Source organism: Falco punctatus (genome assembly GCF_963210335.1).
Source record: "Falco punctatus genome assembly, contig: scaffold_213, whole genome shotgun sequence".
NCBI classification, from domain to species: domain Eukaryota; kingdom Metazoa; phylum Chordata; class Aves; order Falconiformes; family Falconidae; genus Falco; species Falco punctatus.
Window position 1 is genome coordinate 50,685 of NW_027660315.1, and position 19,764 is coordinate 70,448.

The window sequence follows — 19,764 nt, forward strand, 5'->3', positions numbered from 1 at the left end:
GATGGGGAGCAGGGTGAGAGCTGCTTCTCCCTTCGGAGGCTGGTGCTGGAGGCCATGGCAGCGCGCTGGGGCAGAGATGGAGGGGATGGATGGAGATGGAGGGGATGGATGGAGATGGAGGGGATGGATGGAGATGGAGGGGATTTAAGGACTTGCCTTCAGGGTCTGCAGCACAGCTTGTGGGTCTGTGTCGGAGACACTGGATCCCTGCATGCCAGGGAGGGGAGACATCAGAGGGGAAGAGATTTTTGGAAACTCCTCACCCCTTACCCCATATCCCTTGATATCCGTTTTATGAGATAGAAGAATACATGCCCAACTCCTCCTGGTGTCCTCCTCTCTGGAAACCCCCTGTGCCCCAATTCCTTTGCTGAGATCCTGCTGCCTCTAGGAGAAGCATCAGGAAAACCCAAGGCCGTTGCTCTGGGTGAAGGTCCTTCCTACAACACTTTACCCAAAGTGCACGCAGGAAGGCTGGGCTGCAGCAGCACGTGCCCCCCAGCTTTGCTCCATCTCACCCAAGGCACCAGGAAGCCCTTCTTCCACCACCACCCCCGCCCTGTCCTGTCTTCCCCACCCCACTGGGATGCTGGAGAGGGGTTACCTCTTCAGCCAGACATCACAGCTCATCGCTGGCACGCCACTGCTGACCTGGCCGGGGTGATACCGCCGCAACCTTGGCCCGGCTCAGCCCCAGCCCTCGGGACTCCCAGGCTCTTTCCTGAACCTTGGACTCACCTCTGCAGAATTTATGTCCTTCGCAGGGAGTCTGTCGAAGAAATCATCTTCTAAAATGGACCTATGACACAAGCCCGGGGGTTAGCAGCACCACACGTGAGCTCGGCCAGTGTGTCCAGGGACAGCCAAGCCAGGCCAGGCAGTGGGAGGCAGAGGAGACCACACAGGGCTGCCACACCAGCCGCATCGTACAACGCAGAAAATGAGGCTAAAATAGCACTGGGATAAAGGACGGCAGTGCTGGGACTGCTCTATTTAAGCAACTGTTACAAAGCAGATTTACAGAAGATGTACAAGGCTGGGGGACACCCAACTCTTGCTGGAAAGCTTCGGGCTCTGGGCTCCCAGTTCCCAAAGGCATCGCAGAAGATAACTCGCCTTCCCAGGCAATCACTGTTGGGGCAGGGAGGGAGGTGGAAAAGCCAAGGATGGGGCAGATCAGAAGGATTTGGGGAGGACAAAGAGATCTTCAAGTGAGATCTCTCACAGGAGAGGCTGTGTCTGAAAGGCACTCACTTCTTTCTGGCCTGCAAGCCAGTGTCCTGGGCTCTCCTACTGCTGCCCACAGCCGGCTGGGAAGCTTTGGCAGATTTAACAGAGGTTTCATCTGGAAACAAGACAGGGAGAGATGAGGATGATGGACACGGGCATATTCCTGACCTAGGCACTCCAAAGGGGGATCTGCTGTCTACCCCGGGGCCACAGAGGCTTTTAATCAGAGGTGAACTTCACTTTGCCTCCCCAAAAGCTGATGTCCAGCCTATTCAATGGCCTCTGACTCCGAGAAGCCCTGCTCCCTGCTCCATCCCCTCCTCACAGCTGGAGCCCCCTTGCAGATCAATGGCTGTTGCACCAGCACCTCCTGCTCCCAGGAGGGGAGTAAGAATAGAAGGACGCTGCCCTTTCAGCTGAGAAGAAGGTTCGTTTTACCATCATAGCCCAGGAGGTCACCAAGCACATCATCGATGGAGCCTGAAATGAGACAAATTAAGCTGTTGAGGCAGGTGAGCTCACCAAGCAGGCATAGGAAAGCTCCCAGTTTCAGTATGGCTTGCTCTTTGGAAATCTGCTAGAATAAAGTTTTGGTCTTAAGCATCATCAGCGTCAGGCCTTCCTTGTCAGTCTAGAGAGAACTGCCAGGACCTGATCAGTATTTTGTGGATAAAAAATTTAGCTTCACTTAGCCAGAAATGGGGTATCTTTATCAAATGAACCAGCTGCTTTGTATTCAGTTAGTCACTGGCCACAAGCAGCACTTAACCTGTGAGCTCTCACCCCGCAGGATCTCGAGTCCCTGGGCAACCCCAAAAGCACTGCTTCAGTATCAGGGGCTGCAAGAGGCCTCCAAACAGTATCCCTCCAAACAGGGATAAGGTGATGGGAAGAACTGAAACAAATGCTTATATTCTCCCCTGAATTTGGGAAAGCCCACAAGAAAGGAATGTGGGACCTCAATAAACAAATCCGCTTGATGTGAGAGGCAGGTGAAAATTTCTGGTTCAGGAACGACATGATGATGCACTCAACCATCTGCAGCTTTCAGACAAGGATCATGAAACATTTCAGTAGCCAGGACTGCCACCTGAGAGTGTCATCCCCCCCCCCCCCCCCTGCCCCAGGCATTCCCAGCAGATCGAAGCACCTACGGACAGCAAAAGGAAAGCCTGCAGCATATGTACGTACCTCTTAAACTTTTCTTGGGTTTTGTAGCCTGGGGAGAAAGAAAAATTCCCTCATTAGAAAATGAAGCAAGTCTGTCCTGGACTTTCTCAAAACACACTAAAGCCAGAGGCAGGTTTCTCCAGAGCATCCCATAAACAGCAGCGAGGCCCTCCTCCTGCCCGTGCTGTTTGGGAAATGACACGTGAAATGCAGAACTACAAAGGTATTTCCAACTTCAGAGACACGGGTGAGCACAGCCCCTCCCGACTGCCAGCTGGGCAGGACCCTCCAGCCCTTGGGATCACTTCTGCCTCCAGGCAGAGCTGCCAGAGCATCAGATCCGGATTTCCCAGCCCCGCCTCAGCCCCGCACCGCAGGGCCACGCTCACCATCAGCGTCCGTTTACGGATTCTTCTTCCACGTTGCAGGGGGACCCGGCACCACTGGTCACATCCACACCCACCTCCTGCCTGAAGGGAGAGGAGGGTTCCCCGATGTGCCACCACGGCCGGAGGCACCTCTCCCACAGAGATGTCCCTCTCCGGCTCGGGGGGCTGCAGCCTGCCAGGCTGGCTCCGCGCCGCGCCCACCCCCCGAGCCCCTCTCAACAAGGCTCCATTTGAGTCTGAAAAACACCCCCCCCCCCGCTCCCCAAACCGGCTTCGTGCTCCTGCAGGGAACCAGGGAGGGTGAAGGTTCCGGCCGCCCCCGACCCCAGCACAGCCCGGGGGGTCCCGCTTAGCCCAGAGCCTGCGGAGCAGCCAGGGGCAGAGGGAGGGAAACCCCCCCCACCCACCCCCCCTTGGGTCCGGGGCACCCGCGGGGACCTGGGACAAGCAAAGCGCTGCTGGAGGCGAGGGGTGCGCGGCCCGGAGGCGCGGAGCCCCCCACTTACCGCTCAACCGCCCCCCGGCTCCGCCTCTGCGCATCCCGTTGCCATGGCGCCCGCTGCCCCCTGACCCCGGCGCCCCGCGCCAGCGCCCGCCAGACCCCGAGCCCGCAGCCCCCCGAACCCGCAGCCCCCTCACCCCCAGCCCCCCGAGCCCGCAGCCCCCCAGCCCGCACCGGTAGCACGCCGGACACCCGCCCCCGGAAGGCCGCGGCTCACCCGGCACGGCACGGCCCGGCCCGGCCCCTCCCCCCCGCGGGACGATGGGATGTGTAGTCCCCGCCGGGCCCCCGGAGCTGGGGGTGCCCCCAGCGCTGCACCCCCCGCACGAGGGGCTGAGAGCGGCTGCGGTGCCCCCGGCCGCCCCCAGCACGTGCCCTGGCACAAAGCGGGGCTTTAACGCCCTGGCCTGGTGTTTAATTGTTGTTAATTGGCGCCAACAAGGAGCAACGCCAGCCCTCCTTTCGAGACCCCCGGGCACCAGCGGGAGCACAAGGAGCCAGCCCCAGGCCAGGCACCGGGGGATTACAGCCCCCAGCCCCGCCATGGGGCACCCAGCGCCCAGCCCCCTGTGGAGCACAGCAGGCTGGGCGCAGGAGACCCCGGCAGCCCCCCCGTTGTTATAAATTGAGACCACAACGGATCATAATCCAATTAAAATTTTATTAATTATAGCAAGTAGAATATGAGCAAAAACAGCGCTGGACGGCAGGGGAGTCTGCGCTCCACCAACTGCCGCCCTGAGCAGTTCAAACAGTCCCTTTTTATACATCTTTACCCGTGTTCATGAAGTAGTGGAGGTATTGACCCTTCACTCATATATCCTTATGTGGGGTTGTCTGTCTTGTTTCTGTCGGTTCCTGGACATCTGGCGGTTATCTTATCTTTCACAAGCAGTGTCTGGTAGCTGTTTGCATAAGCGTTTTCATATATTTTGTTGCCTAAACTTTACATTGAGCTTAACATAAATCTTAATAAACAATACCCTAGTCCATAGTTTCTCACAATCCCCCCTTTTTCTTTTTATCCTATTGAGCTTAACATAAATCTTAATAAACAATACCCTAGTCCATAGTTTCTCACAATCCCCCCTTTTTCTTTTTATCCTATTGTTTATTAGACGCTACTTTCATTCTCGGCACTGCAAGTAAACCTTTTTCCACAATCCCAACATTTATCATAACACTCACAAGGTAATACGTCACAATTACAATAGGCATAGTTGGGTAATACATATAATAATAACATACAAAACCAAAACTTAAAAATAACACTTTTTCTTAACACATTCCCTTTTTTTTTTTTTTTTTAACATGCGTCACTATCATGGCTAGACTATAGGGATTTCGCATGCGCGGTCTTTCCAGATTTTTCCAACACATTCTGTGGGGCTTTAAAATCGCGCATGCGCATGTTCAAAGGTATACACGGACCATTCGCGTGATCAACAATGGCTACTGCGTTCCCAGATGAAGTCCCAAACCCATTTCCCGAGCTTACCACTCCGGTAAGTCTGTTAATGGTAACATTTATGGCACTATGGCCAAATGACAGGTCCCTGTTTTCAATGTAAGGTTTTCTTACCACCAGACCACCACGTCACCTGCCAGAGAAGAAGGGTCTAGAGTGGACATTTCGCCCTCTGAACATTCTGTAAGGTGAGTGTTCTCAAAACATTTAACCTATATGGTTCATTAGAAAGAAGATCAAAATTTTATATATATATATATTTTTTTTTTCCTGTTGCTGTTTAGGCAGAGGGTGCGTTTTTCTGTTGTCTCACGTCAAGAACTTATGGCGGAGGTGAAAAAGTATAAAAGGCGTTTCCATATCCTCGTCTTTGCGTTCCTGGCGCTTGTTTTTGTGGCTATTCTATTTTTTTTTTTTACTCAGCTTACATTGTTATCTGAATTGTTAAGAGTCAATTGTTTCCAAATTCTTGTTGGCTATTAAAATGTTATTTTGTGTGTACATTTTGTCATACTACTCGCATTTGTTTAACGCCATCGGGTGAAACCATAATAGCAAATTGCATGTTAGTTATAACGTGTTGAATTAATCTTATAAAACATGGAACAGCACATGGCAAAAACAATAAGGTGGCTAATCCACATAACAAATAAAATAGGATTCGTTTTACCCAGGGGCTCCCGAGAAGCCAGGAAAACAAGTCAATATTCGTCTTTCCAAGTTCCGACGGGAACATGGACTAACTTCCCTGTCTCTGATGTGATTTGTTTAACTACCTCACCATTGTCATCACTTTTCAAACAACAATTGGAAACATTTACTTTATCACAAACACCTCTTTCTTCGGCTAGCAGGTAATCGAGAACCATCCTGTGTTGATAAGTTGCATTTCACGTCAAAAGCTTTAGCTGTTTGATTAGTAATAATTTCCAAGACAGCCTGTAGACGAATGATATGATTCAGGTTGTAGATAGGTTCTCGAGCACCGTTAATAAGTTCATTAGGATTCCAAGTTGCAGGTCTATAATACTGTATGATACGTTGGGGTGTCCATTCATTTAATAAATATTGGTACCCCCTCAATTCTTGGGAGTCTGGAAAAATCAACTTGCCATTGTTGCCCTGGCTAATTTTCAATCACATTTCACATTGCTGAGTCACCTGTTTTATTACAGTATACAAGTTCTGCCCTATCAATTTCTGATTTAGACTTTTATATAAATTATCAGCTCCCCAATGCATCCTATTATGTTCTATTACGGCTGTGGTCCATATTAAATTGGATGGTACCACTATACGACCATCCCTCAAATAAGTCCACTTATTTATTTTATCATTCATGTCCTGAATGACCTTTAAGTTTTCTTTAGAATAATTTGGCTCCTGATCTGTACTTACAGTTTGGATTTTACCATCTGGTATTAAGGATAATTCCTTCTTTCCTACCTCTTCTGCTACTTGTATGGCTTCATGGTCGGCCAGGCGGTTTCCAATTTCCAAATCAGTGCCTTAATGGGCCATCTTATGTTCTTCCTTCCTGGACGACCCTCTTATAACAGAGGGGGCCATTCCTCACATCAAGGTCTGGCATGGCATATGTCCCCACCGCTCAACGCCTACTGGGCTGCAGCCAGCAGCAGAGCTCAAGATCCTTCTTGGTGGCAAACACAGAGGCCAACCCAGTCTTGCCCTTGATTGTGGTAGGAGGCACTTGACCAACCTTATTCCTTGTACTTTGTTGTCAATGCAGAGTTTCATCTGCGCATCCCATAACAAGTCACAGTCATGGTAAAACACAGATTTACATTAGTAGAACTACTACAGAGTGTATTTTATTTTAGTTTTTATGCAATATTCCCCACAGCCTTGCTGACCAAGGGATATTGTTTTACCTGAACTAGGCAGGCCTCCTGTTTATCATTTTTACTGTAACAGGGAAAGCATTTTTCCCTTTACTTGGAATTTACTTCCAGATATACCTGGTTAAAGATTTCTTTTACTTCAGGGAGGTCCTCTCTTCCACTTTTCTGTTGAATTAAAGATAAGCTCAACATCTTAGTTAATTGATCATTTTTAACTTTTGGTTTCATTTCCCCTTCTTTAAACGTCTAGATGTTCTAATAAATCTCTTCCCAACAAAGATTTTGGTGAATTTGGCATTCTTATTTGTTTTCTTAGTTTGTACTTTAAAGGTTTCAGGATATTTTCCTGGTGGCCAGCAGCTCCCACAACTGTAACAAATTCTTTTCACTGAAGTTTAACACCAAATAAGTTGGTTTTGTATTCACCAACTTTTCTACATCACGATTACCTTAGTAAAAATCAACTCGAACCTTTATCCAGTCCTATTCACAACTGACTTTCAAACATCTAAATTTCCCCATCAGAGATTCACCTTTACTCTCCTCAGACCCACTGCCTGCCCTAGAGGGGCCGTTACCGGTCCTGTTGTGCTGCAAATGCTGCAGCAATCGGGGTGACATTGTCAGGTCCTTCTGCTCAATCGTCAGCAACAGCAACCCCCTCCTCCCCACCATCAGGAGGATTCGGGGCAGGAGATGCTCTTCCTGCTCTGCAGGTTACACAAGCCTGCCTCTGCAGCAGCACTTCTATTTTAACTCTTTCTTACCCTGAATGCAAATCTGCTACTTGTTGCTTTAAGTCTGTGTTATTACATATCAGCCTTCGCAGGCAAACAGCAAACACCCTGCCATGCGTCCAGCGTGACTCAGCCGCACCTTCGAGGGGATACGGGGCTTTGTACAAACTCACCCCAATACTTTAACACATTCACAGGGTCTAGATAGCAGCGGGAGGGGAGTGAGGGAGGTGGTAAGAGCTGGGGGGGAGGAGGGCGGTGGAGGTGTATACGGAGGGGGAGAGGTAGGGATCTCATCCTCACTTCTATTCTTCTTCTTTTTCCCCCCTTGTTTTCTTTTAACGGGAACACGAGGGCCCTAGTTTCAGACCCTACCCATAAGGAAGCATACTCACTTTCCTGCAGGCAAAAGGGTCTTTTGAATTCACATATATATTCAAAGCCTGGCATATCCAGTCTTCAGATGCCCCGAAGACCGGTCAGTAGAGGTGGTCGCCCCTAATTTGTTTCCCACCCCAAACTTCCATACAGTAGTGTATCAATCTTACTTTACTCTTACCCTGCCTAGAAGGGTACGCATCCCAAAATTTTATCATTAGTCCTAGCAGACTCTCCGGTGGTATCTGTGGGAGCCTAATCTGGACCCCAGAACCACCCATGGGATCACAGGGCTTTGCTTTTCCTCTGTCCCGTCTTCCGAGGCGCCTTCTTTCACTCACGCACTCGCTTCCCCTGGTTCGTGGCGCAGCCCCCCGCGGGGTCTGGAAAGCGCACTACTGAGGGTCCGCACTCACTTCGCCCTCCCTGGGCGTCTCACACAAGCACGCTTCAGGATACCCAACCCCAACCGAACGGTTAACCGGCCTATACTCACGCGTCCTGCGTCTTCATTCAGGCTTCGTGCACAAAGATTACGGGGTAACCGGTTTTATTTGCTCACTGTCACATTTGAGGTTCGTCGGTAAAGGATTTGGCGTAGAAGCACCCCGACAAGGGCTGCTTATCCAGCGGGGCGCCTCCCCTGCCACGGACCTCAGGCCAGATTGCCCTTATCCGAGTCACGGCACCAAAATTGTTATAGTTTAGCTGTCCAATGAAATGCCAGAGACTGGCCAATTAGAAAATGTGATTTATTAAAGCAAGCGACAAGTAAGCAAAACAGCGCTGGGCGGCCGGGGAGTCTCCTGCTCCACCAACGGCGTGCAAATTCAAGCAAGCTGAGCAGCTCTTTTTGTCTTCCCCGAGGTCACTTCTGACACCCTCAGTAGCCCCTCTGCTGCTTCTGTTGTGGTGGTTTCTTGTCAGACAGGACGTTCCCATGTTTGGTGTAGCAAGATCACATTGTGGACATGTCTCTTCTTGTTAAACAGGAAGTTCTTAAGACCACCACGACGGGTTCGTTCCTCTTGCTTGCCTTGGTCGATCAGCAAATTACCTTTAGTTACTTATTACAGTACCAGCCCAGGAGAGAGGGGAGGCTGCTGCAGCCCCCGCCCCGGCTGCGGCCAAGGAAGTGTGTTCCAGTGGGCACACGCGTGCCGAGCGGGCATGCCCACCGCACACACGTGTGCATGCAGTTCGGGTCAGCGCTAGGTTATGCGGTGTGCATACCCGCACAGGCAGGCAGAGGCAGCCCCCAGCCCCCGGTGCCTGTAAGCACGCTGCAGGGGGCTGCGCTTTTCCAGCCCCGGGTGGGCAGCGGGGCCCGGGGGGCAGCGATCTCCCTCGGGCTCTCGGCAGAGGAGCTCGGCAGCAGCCCGGGCTGCGAGAGGGGGGCGGCTCGGGGGGCGGGGGGCCACCCGGGGCGGGGGGACACCCCTCTCGGCCGGCGGGCGGTCCGGCAGGCGGTGCCGCGGGCTGGAGCGACCCCGCCCGCCCCTCCCTCGGGGACAGCCGGCGGCTGGAACCCGGTGGTCGCCCCCCGCCCCCCCGCGCCGCGGTGCGCTCGCTGCGGGGTGCGCCGGCGGGGCCGCTGTGCCCGGGCCGCAGACCCCGCACGGCAGCCGGGGAGGGCTCCGCCGTCCCCCCCCGCCCTGCCCGGGGGCGGCTGCGGGAGCGGCGCGGACGAGCCGGGGGAGCTGCGGGTGACGGGCGCCCCCCGAGCGGTTGCGGAGGACGGGAACGGCCGCGGCAGAGGCCGCGAGTGCGTCGTGAAGGTGCCGGTCAGCCGGAGCCGCCTCCCGCGGGGGGCCCGGGCTCGCTGCCGGGTCTCCGCGCGGTCGGGGCTGTCGCTGCCGAGGTTCGAGACGTTTCGCAGCCGCCCCTCGCCCCGGCACGCTCCTGCGACGGCGGCGCTGGCCGTGCCCGGCTCGGGGCAGGCGTTTGCCAGCCGGAGACCGGACCCCTTTTCCGGGAGAGGCCGGAGCGAGGCGGCGAGCGCCGGGGAGCGCGCAGGGAAGGGAGCGGGCAGCCCTCCGCAGGGGGCGAGCCCGGGGGCTGCGCTGCGGCTCCGCACTCGCGGCTCCGCCTCAGCCGCAGGCAGCCCCCGCAGAGCCGCCCCCGGCCCCGCACCGCGCCGCGCCGCAGGCAGCCCCCGGCGCCCCGGGAGGCGCTGCGGACCGACGGCTTGCACATCGGTGGTCAGCAGAAGGCAGCTCTGCGCCTTAAGTGGCGACGTAGAGAAAAGATGTGTCTGCAGCGAAGCACAGGAGAGGGTCCGGAGGACAGAGCGTGTTGCAGGCGCTTGGCAGCACACGGCCTCGGGAGGGGGAACAGACGCCATGGGTCAAGCTGGGGCATAAGGTAAGCTCAAGGAGAACCAGTTGGTTAATGGGACCAAACAGAAATGACTTGAACCGTGCATGAACACTTGAGTGAAAGTTAAGACCGCTGTGCCTTTAAATGGGGACGAGGCTCGTAAGACCCAGTGAGGATTAAGTGTGACTAAAGGTCATCGTAAACGGTTTTTCCAGGTGTATAAAGTATTTTCCTGTCGCGACGAGCTGTGCTAGCTTTGTGGGTTTGCCCCCCAGCTCCCATCCCCGCAGAGACGCGTGCCTGGTCCCTCGGCCGTGCGGGTGCTCGATCCGTTGCACGGCGGGTGATGGGATCCGGCCGTTCGACGGCAGCATCAGGTCCCGAGGAGACGGTCGCTGCCAGCCCCGGCCGGCCTCGGCGCTCGGCGGGGCTGCGCGACGTCCCGGTGCGACATGTCCCTTCCCGGGGCTCGCCCCCCGTCTGGGTGCGAGGGGGGTGGCGGCCCGGCGGGTGGCGGGCCTGCCGGGGTGGGAGATGCGGCTCCATGTGCTTTGCCCGCCGGCCCGGACGGTGCTTTCGCCTCTCGTTACGCGTTCGGGGGAGGCAGGAGGGTCGCCGTTACCGTCAGCGAGCCCATGCTGCCGCCGCTGCCCGGCGTCGGGGCTGTGTGGCATCCCGGGGTGGTGGAGAGCGGAGCGATGCGCCTCGTCTTTGCAGGGTGCTGAGCTGCCCTTCCCCGGGGCCAGGGCTCGCTGCCGCTTCCAGCTGCACAGGATTTGGTCCCGCAGCCTCAGTGTGAGGGCTGGATTTTCGCGAAACGAGGAGGAGCTGCTGGCACCTTCTGTACTGACGGGCGGCTTGATTTCTTGCTGTGCTTTTCGTACATCTTTAATAGCCCGGTGGAGTACAAATTGTAAAGGAAACTTCATACGCAGAGTTTGAGAGTTTGAAGAGAGATTATTCACCCTCTAGCTGTCGTGAGGTTTCACCTCTCCTTCCTGGCCGGACTGATCTTCCAGTTAGAAGTGAAACAAGGTCAAACGGTTAAAAAAAAAGGCTTCCTTCTGTCAGGGCGAATCTAAATCAATCAAATTCCCAGGCACCAAAGTGTGTTGTGTAACAAATGGGAGTGCAAAGGTAAGCACGTAGCTTTGCGTGTGCGAGAGCGGTTGTGGGACTTCTCTGTAAGTTCTAACACCTTGCTCTTTGCGCTGTTCTGCAAATTTGCCTGGATTTTAAGTATGGACAGAAGAGGGAGAGAACGAACATATGCATTTGATTTGCTTAATAGAAAATATCTTGGCAGAAACACATGCTTGTGCTGTGTATTCTGTTAGAGCTTGGCTTTTTAAAATACTCATGTGTTCTGTCTAATGAAAAGCTGGTAGTATCTCCCATTCACCTAAGAATATGTTCAAACATAGCTTGAGATATGCTGCTAATCACGTTAAGAAAAATGTATAGCTTAATATCAAACTAGCTAAAGTGCAGTCACTGGGGAATATCTCGGTGCTTGTAAACTTTAATTTAAAGAGTGCTATGAGGCTGGATTACCCGATAACCAGTACAATTGAAACAGCAGTATACCCCCTCTTTTTTGGACGAAGACTGTAGGTCGTTTTGAACAGCATAGAATCATAGAATCATTTAGGTTGGAAAAGTCCTTTAAGATCATTGAGTCCAGCCATTAACCTGACACTGCCAAGTCCATCACTAAACTGTGTCCTTGAGCACCACATCTACACATCTTTGAAATGCCTCCAGGGATGGTGAGGCCACCCTGAAACTTCCCTGGGCAGCTGGTTCCAGTCCTTGACAACCCTTTCAGTGAAGAATTTTTTCCTAATGTCCAATCTAAACCTCCCCTGGGGCAACCTGAGGCCATTTCCTCTTGTCCTATCCCTTGTATCCTTGTTGGATCTGGTAGAAATGATCCCCAGATGGCAGTGTGTAAAGGATTAATTTAAATTCCAGATTCTGGTTGCCTGGCATTAGCAAAAATAAAGCTTTTGTGTTATTTCTCTTAACAGTTAAAAATTAGATGCAGGAAAAATAAAGAGAAACACTAAGTACTGAATTCCTCCCCCCCCCCCCCCCCTCCATTTACATTTTGGTAAGAGGGAACTAATTTGCTCTCCTGTCTGCTGTGCATCCTGGTGCTGAGCTAATCTTTTCTATGCCCTAGATTGTTATTAGCCTTGCTTGCTTATTACTGAAAGATTTACTTTCTAGGACTCCTTTTAATTCCGTTTGCTGCTACACTGCCTTTTGTCTTAAATGTTATTTTTTTGTAGTGTCCTTTGAAAGATTCTTGGCCTTTTCTAACCCGGGACAAATTTATAGTAGCCTGATCGAGTTTTCCTAATCATGAATGATCTTCCCAGCAGGATATGTTCTTTGTCTTCTTCCTAACGTGATTCAGGACACACTCTGTTTTAAAGTGCCCTTACCCTTGAACCATTGTGCTGGGATTTAGTGTATTGACCCAAACTCTAGTAGATTTTTCTTGAGGCTTTTCTGTGTCACTTTGCACAGCACTCGTAAGATACCCGCTGTCAAAGTGCTTGCACTTTAGTAATAACACCTTGGCATTGTTAAAGTAAGTATGTTTAAATTTTCCTTTGGCCGACTCATCTGTTTTAATTCCTTAAGTATTCAGATTTGTTCTGAGACTGACGCGCGGAAAGCAGACTCCACAATCTGTAAGATTGTAAAGTAGGTATGTTTATTCAGCGCTGGGCAGCACGGGGGGTGGGGTGGGGGTGGGTGGGTTAGTCCTGCCAAAACCGTGTGCGCCTGACACGAAAACTTGCTCTGTTTTTATAAGGCATCTCATTACATATTCATAATGTGTTGTAATGCACCTATACATATGCATTACCTATCCCCGCTTCATATTAAAATTAGTTCTGCGAGCTATTTCCATATTTTTTTCTCGACTGAGTTTGCGCAGTGTCCCCTGGTGGTGGTCGTCAGGGGTCCTGAGGATGAAGCCAGGCGAGTCTTGCTAGTTACCCCCACATCTGGCGCAGGCTCAGTAGCGTCCTGGTTTTTGTCCAAACCGCAGAACTGGCTTTGGCTTGTTCTTGCAAGGTTGTAATTGTTCTTTTGACTTATATGGTCATAAAGCTGGACTTATAAGGTCATAAGGCTCTTTACTCCCGTATACCTTATCACAACACCCAAACAAACCATGTAAGATATGGCAAACAGCTAAGCAGACTATTATAATCGTTAAAACTTTACCCTAAACGGCCAAGCAGACTATCATTACCCTAAACAGCTAAGCAGACTATCATAATAATCGTTAAACTTTACTCTGTCTCTTAACCCCTTCTCTCTCAGTCCCCCCTTTTCAAAGAAATTAGTAAATTCTTTTACTCAGACTCGAAGTATTGATTAGATTCTAATTTTTGTCGCAGTTGATTTCTCTTCCATTCACTATAGGAATTTCCAGTTCCCTTAAGCCACCAAAATCCACAACGGATAGCTATACCAATAATTAAAAGTAGAAAGACAATCACAATGATCATTACAAATAATTGTTTTAACCATGTTAGATTGGGCAACCAGGATGTCAATTTCTCCCATAATTCAGAAAAGCCCCAAGAAGTGTTATCTTGTGTCACTTTATGTAGAATATTTACTTGTTTCCTAATTTCTTGGAGGTCCTCTGTAATTCGCCCGCTTTGATCTGCATACATGCAACAATCTACATTGATCACAGTGCATACCCCCCCTTGGAAGGCTAATAGCAAATCTAAAGCCATACGATTCTGTGACACTATTTTTGATAAGTCAGTAACTTCCTTCTGAAGTGCCAGGAGAGCATCAACTGTCCTATTTTCCACTGTTTCTATTATAGCTGAGATGTTTATTATTGCCTTTTCCAGCTCACTAACCCCTAAAAACTGAATGAACCATTGCGCAAAACTGTGGAAACTCGTTGGTCTGTTTATGAGGGGGTTATTTACGATGTTCTGTTTTTTCCTTATGGGGGGTCGTGTTGACCCGTCAATGATAGTAATATTGGGGACCAGACCTCCCAGAGTGCATGCTCCTCGCCATCCTATGGGCAAGACTTTACGAGCCATTGTGCTGCACAACCAATACCACCCTGTCCCTCGTGGGGTCGGGAGACCGGTATAGTTCAATTTTTAAAATCCCAAATCTCTACCTGTCATATTTAATGTATGACTTCTGTTACAATTTGGGTGTTCTCCCACGAACAGTCCTTTTCCCGAACTTACCAGGCAGTTATTCCCCAGTGTGCTGGTCTCTTCGACAGTGATTTTTAATTCTCGTCCCTACTTAACCTGAGGGTCTGTGCTCCAGATTGTATTTCCCCAAAAGGAGCCGTCTTGGCGGTTCGTCAGGGGAACTGGCAGTGGGATGCCTATTAATGGTATCTCATAACCAGAATGTCTTGGCATTTGGGTACAGATCCAACAATCTGTCTTATTTAAAATTTTGGTGATGGTTTGAATCGCCTGAACATACCAGTTCTCTCGCCAGGCCGCTGTGTCTATCACCTGTGAAATTATCAGAATCATATTCAATTTAACCCACATCCTATCTTTTTAGCTTGAGCTTTAACGGCCCTTGAATTTCTGATGTCCAAAGCTTTTGTGGCGACTTCTTCACACGGGTATGATGAATCCAGGCATTCTGTTCTTTAATTTTGACTGCTGTGAAGGAGGTGAGGAGTACTTGGTATGGTCCTTCCCACTGTGGTTTCAAGGTTTTTTCTGCAAGAGGCTTTACATATACATAATCTCCAGGTTGGATATCATGTACAGGCCCATCCAGACCCCTTCCTCGGGTCCCAATTACATGTTTTCCAATTTTATTGAGCTGCTTGCTCAATGCCACCATATAGGAAGTCATAATTTCATCCCCAATTTGCATTGATGTCCCCTTTTGTATTCCATAGGGGCGTCCATACAGAATTTCAAAAGGGCTCAGTCCTTCCCTCGCCCTCGGTCTTGTCCCTATACGCAAAAGGGCTAAAGGGAGAGACTGAGGCCATGGCAAGTTTGCTTCTTGTCCCAACTTTACAATTTGCTGTTTGATAAAGTGGTTCATTTTCTCCACTTGGCCACTCGACTGAGGGCGATATGGGGTGTGAAGTTGCCAATCTATAACTAAATGGTGGCTGGTTTGTTGCACTATTTTTGAAACAAAGTGTGGTCCTCTGTCAGAGGATATGGTTGCTGGAACCCCAAAACGCGGTATTATTTCTTGTATTAGTATTTTAGTTACCTCCCGAGCCTTGGCAGTTCTGGTTGGGAACGCTTCTGGCCAACCTGAAAAGGTATCAGTTAATACCAGCAAATATCGGTACCCCCCTTTTCTTGGAAGTTCTGTGAAATCAACCTGCCATTGTTGTCCAGGCCCATTACCCTTTCCAATCTGGCCCATTTCTAATTTGGGAGTATTCTTTGGATTAGTCTGGAGGCAAAGGTCACACTGTTGAGTCACCTGTCTCACTGTGGTATATAAGTTTCTAGCTACAATATCTTTTATCAGATGCTTATACAGAGCCTCCATTCCCCCATGTCTCTTCCTATGTTCTTCCCGTATTAAGTGCCACAGTAAATATGAGGGGACAATTAACTTTCCCTGTGGGGTATAAGCCCATCCCTCTTCATTATATGACCCTTCTAAGTCTGAAATAAGTTTCTGATCTTCCCTAGTGTATTTTGGTTTATCTTGTAGGGAAATATGCCTATCGGGGATTAAAGACCCTGCTACTTTTATTTTCATTTTGGCCACTTGTTTTGCCTCTCTGTCCGCCAGTTCATTCCCTTTTTCCAAACCTGAGCTCACTTTCTGGTGTGCCTTAATATGCATAATTGCCACTTTCTCAGGGAGTTGGACAGCTTCTAGTAACTTCAGAATTTCTTCTGCATGTTTGATATTTTTCCCTTGGGAGTTCAATAAACCTCTTTCTTTCCACATTGCTCCATGTGCGTGTACAACTCCAAAGGCATATTTTGAGTCTGTGTAAATGTTTACAGTTTTGCTCTGAGCCAACTCCAGGGCTCGAGTTAGGGCAATTATTTCTGCCTTTTGTGCGGAGGTGTTCATGGGCAAAGGTCCTGACTCTATTGCCTCTTGACTGGTGCTGATGGCGTATCCTGCATGTCGATTGCCATTCAGGACATAGCTGCTCCCGTCTGTGAACCAGTTTTCTCCGTTTTCTATGGGGCTATCCTTTAAGTCTGGGCGACTTGCGTATGTCGCTTCAATAGTTTCCAAGCAGTCATGATGCACTGGTTCTCCTGTGTTTCCACTGAGAAAAGAAGCTGGGTTGACAATGTTAGTAACCACGATTTCCACATCATCCTGTTCCACTATTACAGCTTGATATTGCAGGAATCTTTGTGGAGATAGCCAGTGTCCACCCTTTGCCTCCAATACTGCCGACACTGCATGGGACACAAAAACAGTCATTTTCTGGCCCAGGGTGAATTTTCGGGCTTCCTGTATATTTAGTATCACAGCCGCAACTGCCCTTAAGGCATCCAGGCCAGCCCTTTGCAGTCGCGTCTAACTGTTTAGAGAGGTAGCCAACTGCCCGACGATACGGACCTAGCTCCTGTGCCAATATTCCTAGGGCAATGCCCTGTTTCTCGTGAGAAAAGAGGAGGAACGGCTTACCCACATCCGGGAGTCCTAAAGCCGGGGCAGACATCAGAGCCTTCTTTAGTTGTTCAAAAGCTTGTTCAGCCTCTTTATTCCATTTGAGGTGTTTCTGCTCAGTCGCTGTCAGCGCATATAATGGTTTAACAAGCAGTCCATAATTGTAGATCCACAATCGACACCACCCTGTCATTCCCAGAAAGGTTCGCAATTCCTTTACCGTCTGGGGTTTTTTAGTTTGGCATATCACCTCTTTGCGGGCCTGCCCCAAAGTTCTCTGTCCCGCACTGATCTCATAGCCCAAATAATTCACTTTACGCTGCATTACCTGGGCCTTCTTCTTGGACACCCTGTATCCTTGAAGCCCTAAGAAATTCAACAGACTCACCGTCCACGCCATACAATCTTCCTCTGTGTTGGTAGCGATCAGAATGTCATCCACATACTGTAACAATTTTCCTTTCTCAGACAGGGCTTCCCAGGATTCCAGGTCTCTCGCAAGCTGATTGCCGAAGATGGTAGGACTATTCTTGAATCCTTGCGGCAACACCGTCCAAGTGAGCTGGGTCTTTCAACCACTTTTAGGATTTTCCCACTTGAATGCAAACAACTTTTGACTGGCTTCGTGGAGAGGGAGGTAAAAGAAAGCATCCTTTAAATCTAGAACAGTAAACCAGATTAATTCAGGTGCCAATGCAGTCAGTAGGGTATACGGGTTTGCCACGACTGGGTAGAGATCCTCAGTAATCCTGTTCACTGCGCGCAAGTCTTGAACCACCCTATATGACCCATCGGGCTTCCGAATAGGTAATATAGGAGTATTGAATTCAGACTCACATTCCTTTAATAGTCCTAGCTGCAAAAATTTTTCTATCACTGGCCGGATTCCTTCCCTGTCCTCTTTCTTTAGAGGCTATTGTTTAATCCTTACTGGTCGTTGACCTTCCTTTATCTTAACTTCAACAGGTGGAGCATTTTTCGCTCTTCCAGGCACATCAGTAGCCCAGACTCCTGGATACACTTGGTTCAGAATTTCCTCATCGATTTTCCCTTCTGAGGGGAGACTGGTTAGGACTAGACTTAATGCCTGTGTATATTGTCGATCCTTTACCTCCAGAGTAATTTCCCCTTTTTCAAACGTGATCTTTGCTCCTAATTGTTCCAACAAATCTCTCCCCAAAAGTGCCTTTGGGGAGTTGGGCATGTATAAGAACTTGTGGATACCCCATTGCTTTCCCAATTTATACTTTAAAGGTTCGCAAAAATACGCCTTTTTACTTTGACCAGTTGCTCCCTGTACTACAACGTAATCATCTCCTAAAGGCATTAAGGCTTGATTCAAAACCGAATATGTCGCTCCTGTATCTATCAAAAACTCCACTTGTTGCTGCTTTTCCCCTAGCTTAATTATAACCAGTGGATCCGCTAGGGTAGATTCCCCAGATTCCCGTCAGTCTTCTATTACATTGGCTATCTTCACATTTGCCGAGGTTTTCCGACCCCCTTCCCTGTTTCTAGGACATTCCCTTTTCCAATGACCAAAGCCCCTGCATATAGCGCACTGATCCCTTTCCAATAGAGACGAATCTCGCCTACCACCTCTCCGTTCCCCTTTTTCTTGAATGGCAGCTATCAATTTCCTTTGTCCCCGCCGATTTTCTTCTTCTCTATTACTAAACACCCTCCATGCTTCATCTAACAATATTTCCAAATTTCTACCTTCTGTAGAAAGCGGCTTTTGAAGTTTTCGCCTTATGTCCCCTGCAGATTGACCCAGGAATAAAGAAACTAATTGCTGGATCCCTACCTCAGACCCAGGGTCCAGCGGCGTGTTACGGCGCATCACATCCCTCAGCCGATCCAGGAACTCAGACGGGGACTCAGAAGGAGTTTGCTTAACTGCATATAAAGCTGACCAGTCTATAGTTTTGGGAATTGCTCTCTCCATTCCCTTCGAAATCCATTCCTGATATTCCTGTAATCTTTGCATATGTGCCGATCTATTAGCATCCCACTTTGGGTCTTGGAGGGGGAAATGTTCCTTAACATCCCCTCCTGTAATTTTATAATGGTCTTCGGCCAAATTTCCTGCTGTTTTCAAAACTAGCTGTTTCTCAGTTTCAGTCAAATATTCCAATAATAATTGTATATCATTCCAATCGGGATTGTGTTGTTTTATGATAAATTGGAAATGCCTGGCTGCACTTATCGGGTCATTTCTATAATCCTTTGCAATCTTTCTCCACTCTCCCAAATCAGCAGTGGAGAAAGGCACTTTAAGTAGCACTGTTCCACCATCTGGCCCCACCGCCTCTCGGATGGGTGCTTGTAAAATAGACTTCTGCCGAGTGTGGGAAGATACAGGGCTATCAGGAGGATTTGAAACTCCTTCCAAGTCCGCATCCTGGTCCCGTGCCCAGGGGGGAGGTTTAAACAAGTCATTTAAGTTCTGGGGCTTGGTGAACTTTGTCTGCCTTTGTACACCTCTGCCCAATGCTGCAGGAAGAACAGCATCTTTTCAGTTTACTTCTACCCCCTTTATTTTCTCGCTCCAATGCGAGTACCATAGGGTCCTGTGGGGGTGTTATCCCACAGTCCCTTTGCCACTCCGGATGGTTTCGCAGCGTGAAAAACATATCTGCATATGACACTTCATCCCATTTCCCTTCTCTTCTCAAGAACAGCATAAGCTGTAACAAAGTATTATAACCCAATGTGCCATTAAATGGCCCCTTAACTTCGCCCTCTAACTTATACACCACTGATTACAATATTTAATGAGGGTCTTTTTACTTTCTGTGCTTCCCTTCCCAACAATATCCTTCCAATGGGCGAGTATACAACCCAGAGGACTCTTTTTTAGTATCCCTCCTTGGGTGTTACCCATTTTCAATATACTCTTAAGGAATTTAAACTGACTTTTAAATTCTCTTTTCACCCCTGTCAGCCACACTCTCACTTATTCTCACTCAATTCCACTCTCACAGACGTCCATGCACTCAGAGAAAAGCACATACACATCACTTCACACAAACACTATGGTTCGACAAATTCAAATCGGTAG

General features: G+C 49.6%; 1 protein-coding gene across 1 annotated transcript; it reads right to left on the reverse strand.

The window, feature by feature from the left end:
- Positions 1-110: 110 nt before the first annotated feature.
- LOC308057151 (fas-binding factor 1 homolog) lies at positions 111-2,870 on the reverse strand. Its single transcript, XM_080411301.1, has 6 exons — positions 2,790-2,870; positions 2,422-2,449; positions 1,669-1,710; positions 1,255-1,345; positions 739-799; positions 111-207 (listed from the first exon to the last, which is right to left on the reverse strand). The coding sequence occupies exons 1-6, from the start codon at positions 2,790-2,792 to the stop codon at positions 145-147; spliced, it is 288 nt and encodes a 95-aa protein (XP_080267427.1). The 5' UTR covers positions 2,793-2,870; the 3' UTR covers positions 111-144.
- Between the last annotated feature and the right edge of the window lie 16,894 nt (positions 2,871-19,764).